This window comes from Ursus maritimus (genome assembly GCF_017311325.1).
Source record: "Ursus maritimus isolate PB19 chromosome X unlocalized genomic scaffold, ASM1731132v1 scaffold_X1, whole genome shotgun sequence".
Lineage (NCBI taxonomy): Eukaryota > Metazoa > Chordata > Mammalia > Carnivora > Ursidae > Ursus > Ursus maritimus.
In genome coordinates this window covers 45248786-45254861 of record NW_024423319.1, presented here as the reverse complement: position 1 = coordinate 45254861, position 6076 = coordinate 45248786, and the positions used below count along the sequence as shown (strand labels likewise).

The following is a 6076-nucleotide window of genomic DNA, read 5'->3' as shown; positions in this document are numbered from 1 at the left end:
TGCGATTCTGGCCGCTCGCAAGGCGGTGGGAATCCGACTGAGGAGCTCCGAGAGGAGGGGGAGGACAGCGACCTACACCTTGAGCCTGTGAAGGCAAGTGGGGGTGTCCTGGGGGGAGGCGGGAGGACCCCCACTGTCGCCCGGCTTACAGCCTTCCCGGACCCCAGACCCTGGCAGCCTGGCAAGGAGGAGGCGACCCGGTTGTAGCTGGTCCCTGAGAGAGGTGCGCAGCGCCGCGGGACCCCTGGCGAGGAGAGGCGGCGACTGGCGCGGGCTGGGCCCAGGGCACCGGGGCTGGCCGGAGAGGCTCCCTCGGATCGTCTGGAGACAAACTGCGCCCGCCACTGCGCGGCCAGCTTTCCAGGCGCCCGCGACCCGCCGTCGACGGTGCCTGTACCGGGAGAGAGCTGTGTGTGTTGGGGCGGGGGCGCTGCTGCGGAAGAAATGGCGGGCAGGGCTGGGGTGGGGCGCCGAGTGAGGCCTGCCGTGGCGAGGACAGGGGACGCGTCCGAGGTCTGTGCCCAGCTGGCGGGAGCGGGTGGCCCGTGGCGTCGGCTGCTTCGGGCCCTGATTCTGGAAAGGGGCCTGTAGGGCCCCGCGCCCTGGTTGCTGTCCCTTCCCACAGGCGCCTGGTTGATGCCAAAGTCTTTTCTCTGCGCAGTAGCTGTGGCGCATTTAACAAAAGGGCAGTTGAGTGGGTAGATTATGAAGACATTGAAATGAAGTTTTTGTTTATTCATTTCATAATAATTGCCTTCCGTATTTAGATCTTGTATCCAAGTAAATGCAAGGAAATGACGGGGTGAGGAGTAGATCACCTTTCACAGGAAGCGTCCGTGTAAAGAAATAGTGTGGTATTAATCCACCTTTCTCCTTCAGGATCCTTTTTGTCAACATAGCAGCCCACTTGAATATGTCAAAGTGTGGGAATGGTGGGTCAGAATAGAGGGGAATGTTTTCTGAAGGGTCAGTGTAGACCCTGTGACGTTTATACTTATTTCCTGATTCTTCAAAAGGTGGTATTAGGACCTGAATTCTGGGTATCTATTAACCTGGTATTTTCCTGCCATTGTCAATATATTCTCTTGGTATTTTGCTGAATGCTCCTCCTCCTTTTTGCAGGACGTGACTCTTCTCCAACTAAGAACTGTTCTTTGGTGGAAAGGATAGAAGTTCCTGAGGACCCCTACTGTGTAGGCTGCTGGCATAGGTGGCAGTGAGGTAGGGTCTGTGTATGCATGGGGAAAGGGAAAGAGTCGGGGCATGCAAAGATGGTATTGAAATAATAGTCACTATTATCTTTACTGAGTGCTTTCTAAATACAGTTGCCTACATTCCTACTGTCCACTCTTGCATCTCATATTTTGTTCAGGGAAAGAGGTGTGGTCTCTGCTGGGAAAATGACGAAATTAAAAATTGGGAGGAAATATAATTAGACAAGCTGCAGGTCTTGGGGGAATGGATGCAGAATCATCTGGTAGGAGCAGACAGGTGGTTTAACATTTAACATGGCCTCAAGTAAACAAAAGTATGTGTTACAACACTTGTGATGGGTGTCGAGCTAGCTCAATCTCTTCTGTTCTCTCTCTTTTGCCTTTTTATCTGTTCTTAAGTTTGTTTCTTTATAGGTTCCTGTAGACCTCTGTAGATAGTTGTTCACTTTGAATTAAGCAAGAGGACGAAAATTACTCATTTGGATCCAAGGTGAGTCTGAGCACCAGCACCCCTATTGATTGGGGATGGAAATAAGCTATTGGCAAGTAGGTGAGACCAGATCATATCTTGGAGCCATTGTCTTCCAACTTTCCAGACACTTCTGTCCTCACTTTTGTGTGTAGGAAATGGGGATAAGTTAAGCCAAGATTGTACCTAGAGGGTAATCAATAGATACCCAGGAAATGGGGTGGGAAGCCATGAGGAGGACCAAGGTAACATTATATAACCAAAGAAACATTATATAACCAAAGTTCTAGATTTGGAAAGACATATATTGGGTTTAGAATCCAGAGTACATGCCTGTCTACCAAATACTCAAAATTCCAACCCTCCTATGTTTTTATCCTTAGGTCTGCCTGTATATTGGCTGTAGGACTTATCATTCCTGGAAGTAAGGAAGGGGGAGAAAATTGCACTAGATGAGTATAGGTTGGTATGAGGCCTTTCTGGATAGACCTGTAGAGTATAGTGGTGTATACCAAAGGGGCTGAATGTTTCTTAGCCTTTCTCACTTTCAGCAAGCTTTTCTGTCATCCCTGCTCCTATGTGATACAGAGAAAAGAGTGTGTTAGTTCCTGGGCAGTACATTGTTGGGCATTAGTGGGAGCATGGAAGGGATAAAATGAGGTAACAGAGTTTTCTACTATTCCACTTCTACCACACAGTCCATCTCTATTCTCATGTCTTGTGTGCCTGTCTGCATGGAAAAACACAGTTGAAAGAGACTTAAAGCTCATTTTCTTGTTCCACCTCAGGTCCATCTCCAGTGGTTGCTGTAGTGGCCTCAGAGTGGCAGATCATCACCTTCAACAGGTCTGCACTCAGGAACCATCATCTTCACTCAGACTGAATGCCTCTGTCTTCTCTGTATCACTGAAGAGACTGGGTGTTTGGAAAGGGGACTGTGTGACTACTGAGCTGATAACAAACTTGCTACAAAGTTTATTCACCCAGTGAAAGAGACACATTGAGAACCAAGGCCAAGATTGTGTAGGGCTGTCTATATAACTGTTCTTCAACCATGACTGGGGCTAAGAATGAGGGTAGAAAGAAAGCCAAAGCTCAAAAGAGGGCTGGTGCACAAGGCGAAGCAAAGAGGGAGTCTACTGGCGTAGTCAGACCTGTAGCCAAGACCCAGGACAAAGCAGTAGCCAAGGCAGGGTCTCAAGCTGATGCCGCGACAGCGACAAAGGCAAGGTCTAAGAACAAGACTGTTACAGAGATAAAGGAAAGAGCCCTGGCAAATTTCAGTCCCAAAGCTGAAGATGAGGCCACTAGAGTATCTGAGATTTGTTCTGTGGCTGAGGCTAATGCTGAGCCCAGGTCCACATGTAAAGATAAGGCTGGTGTTGATACCTGGTTTTGGGCTGGGGAAGAGGCCAGTGTTGGTTCCTGGTTTTGGAATGGAGAAGAGGCTGGTAATCGTTCCAGTGCTAAGGATGAAGATAGGGCTGGTATCGGTCCCCAGTCCTGTGCTGAAAAGTTAGAGCCTGTGGCTGGGGCCAGCTGCAAAGCTAGGCCAGGGACTGAGGAGGAGGAGGAAGAAAATGTTATTGGGAACTGGTTTTGGGATGGAGATGAAACTAGTTTTGATCCTAATCCTAAACCTGTGAGCAGGATAGTTAGGCCCCAGCCTGTGGATGAAATTAATGAAAAAAATAGGCCCAAGGACTGGTCTGAGGTAACTATCTGGCCCAAAGCCCCTGCTGTAACTCCAGCAGTGTTAGGATTTAGATCCCAAGTCCCATTTGAGACAAAGCCTCCTTCATATATTGTCCTGGCCTCAGCTGAGGAAAACACCCAGTCTTTGCCTGTGGCAACAACATGCCCTTCTAGGAGCACTGCTTCATGCTCACAGTCTGTCCCTGAGTATCCATTTGGTTCTGACCCTTGTATCCAGACTATAGAGGAGATTAGACGCCAAATCAGGATCAGGGAAGTGAATGGGATTAAGCCATTTGCTTGCCCTTGCAAAATGGAATGCTACATGGATTCTGAGGAATTTGAAAAACTTGTTACCTTACTTAAGTCGACTACTGATCCTCTCATTCATAAAATAGCTCAGATTGCAATGGGGATCATTAATGTTCATCCCTTTGCCCAAGAGTTTATTAATGAGGTGGGTGTAGTGACACTTATTGAAAGCTTGCTCAGTTTTCCTTCCTCTGAAATCAGAAAAAAGGCCGTAATTACTCTGAATCCTCCTTCTGGGGATGAGAGACAACGCAAGGTTGAATTACACGTTAAGCATATGTGTAAGGAAACCATGTCTTTTCCCTTGAACTCACCCGGACAGCAATCTGGATTAAAGATACTTGGGCAACTGACTGCTGAGTCTAACCATCACCACATTGTTGCCAATTACTTTTCAGAGCTTTTCCACTTGCTATCCCTGGGAAATCGTAAAACCAGAAATCTTGTTTTAAAAGTACTTTTGAATATGTCTGAAAATCCAGCTGCAGCCAGAGACATGATCAATACAAAGTCCTTAGCAGCATTAAAACTCATCTTTAACCAGAAAGAGGCAAAAGCCAATCTCGTTAGTGCTGTGGCCATCTTTATTAACATAAAGGAGCATATCAGAAAGGGTTCGATTGTAGTTGTTGATCACATGAGTTACAATACACTGATGGCCATTTTCCGTGAAGTTAAAGTAATTATTGAAACAATGTAAAATGCGCCAGAAATAGAAGTGAACACTTTGAACAATCTAAAAGGCTGTGTATTCCTAAAGAGCCTTGCATAATGTTTTGATTATTACAGTGTGTACATTACAAATCACATCTTCACCATGACATTACCTGCAGACAGTCTCCAGGTTTGAGCTAGAGCATTTTTGAGATGTCAAATGAATATTGCATTGTAAGCTGGAAATATCTGTTGATTTCTATCTTGTGTAGATGGACAACTTTTTAACATTTTACTTAAGATAGTGAACCAGTTCATCTTAAGTAGGCTAAACTTGTTCATTAGTATTTGCTTACATCTATTTGTAGCTTCAAATGACAAAAAAAGAATATCATTGAATTTGTAATCTAGTTGCAGAAATAAAGCGTATGCGCACAAAAAGATAACAGCACTCACCTATATCTGTACATACACACATTCGTTGCTGAAGGTGCACTCAACGTGTGAAGAAGGCAGGAGTTGCTATAGGCTGTTTAATGTAAGAGGAATTACTGTTTTTCCCTTATTCTGCCTTTGTCAGATAACTCATGGTAGGAGTTACAACCACTGGTGTAAACTGAAGAGAATGTCTCAGTGTGTGAAAATATTAAGTTATATGCTTTGAGATTTTTCAATAGTTAAGAAATTAAAACAAGATCATACTGTAAATACTGTTTGTAACTTGTTTTTTCCCCACTGACTCTATATTGTGAGCATCTTGCTATATCAATAAATGTGCTTCTATAACATATTTTTGAATCATTTAATGTTTCTTCTGTGTTAACAATTAGGGCATAGTGCCCTAATGTTTCATTGCATATCCCTTTTAATAATATGCACACATTTATTCTTTTGGAAAAACAGGAGTATAGTATTCTGCAACTTGCCTCATCTTTATAATTATCTTTCCAGGTTAGTATTATGCAGCTCTACCATGAGCTTTTCATTCAACAGCTTTATTGAGGTACAATCAACATACATTAATCCATACATATTTAAACTATACAATTTGGGGGCACCTGGGTGGCTCATTTGGTTAAGCATCCGACTCTTGATTTCAGCCCAGTCATGATCTCAGAATTGGTGAAATCGAGCCCAGCATTGGACTCTGCACTGAGCGTGGGGTGTGCTTAAGATTCTCTCTTCTCTTTTGCCCCTCCCTGCTCCTGCTGTCTCTAAATTTAAAAGAAAATCTTTAAAGTATATCATTTAATACATCTTGACATATGTATGCATATGTGAAACTATCACCACAGTCGAGATTTTGATTTGCATTTCCCCAATGATCAGTAATGTTGAGCAACTTTTCATGTTGGCCATTTATATGTCTTCTTTGGAGAAATGTCTATTCAGGTCCTCTGCCTATTTTTTAATTGGATTGTGTTTTAAGTTTTTTTATATTGAGTTGTATGCATACGTATGCGTGTGTGTGTGTGTGTGTGTGTGTGTGTGTGTGTGTGTATTTGGGATATTAACCCCTTATCGGTTTTATCATTTGAGAGATCTTTTCCCATTCAGTAGGTTGCCTTTTCATTTTGCTGATGGTTTCCTTCACTGTGCAAAAGCTTTTGTTTGATGTAGTTCCATTAGTTTATTTTTGCCTTCTTGCTTGAGGAGATAGATCCAAAAAATATTGCTCAGACTGATACCCAAGACTTTAGTGCCTGTGTTTTCTTTCTCATTGTAGTTCTAA

At 44.0% G+C, this 6076-nt stretch overlaps 1 protein-coding gene and 1 long non-coding RNA gene across 5 annotated transcripts in view; both read left to right on the top strand.

The window, feature by feature from the left end:
* Positions 1–2672, top strand: part of LOC103674992 — a 12005-nt gene extending 9333 nt beyond the window's left edge. Inside the window, exons 3-6 of one of the 4 annotated variants that reach the window (XR_005834699.1) lie at positions 1123–1221; positions 1614–1704; positions 2067–2145; positions 2472–2672. This is a non-coding gene — a long non-coding RNA (uncharacterized LOC103674992). The remainder of the gene's footprint in view (positions 1–1122; positions 1222–1613; positions 1705–2066; positions 2146–2471) is intronic. The other 3 variants (XR_005834702.1, XR_005834703.1, XR_005834698.1) reach the window with 3 other exon arrangements.
* An 11-nt stretch (positions 2673–2683) lies between these two features.
* Positions 2684–5134, top strand: BHLHB9 (basic helix-loop-helix family member b9). Its single transcript, XM_008703996.2, has one exon. It carries the CDS (start codon positions 2738–2740, stop codon positions 4388–4390), a length of 1653 nt encoding a protein of 550 aa, XP_008702218.1. The 5' UTR covers positions 2684–2737; the 3' UTR covers positions 4391–5134.
* Positions 5135–6076: the final 942 nt, after the last annotated feature.

Bases quoted from the DNA above. Each gene is read 5' to 3' on its own strand.
- BHLHB9 (XM_008703996.2), top strand. From the start codon at position 2,738: ATGACTGGGGCTAAGAATGAGGGTAGAAAGAAAGCCAAAGCTCAAAAG.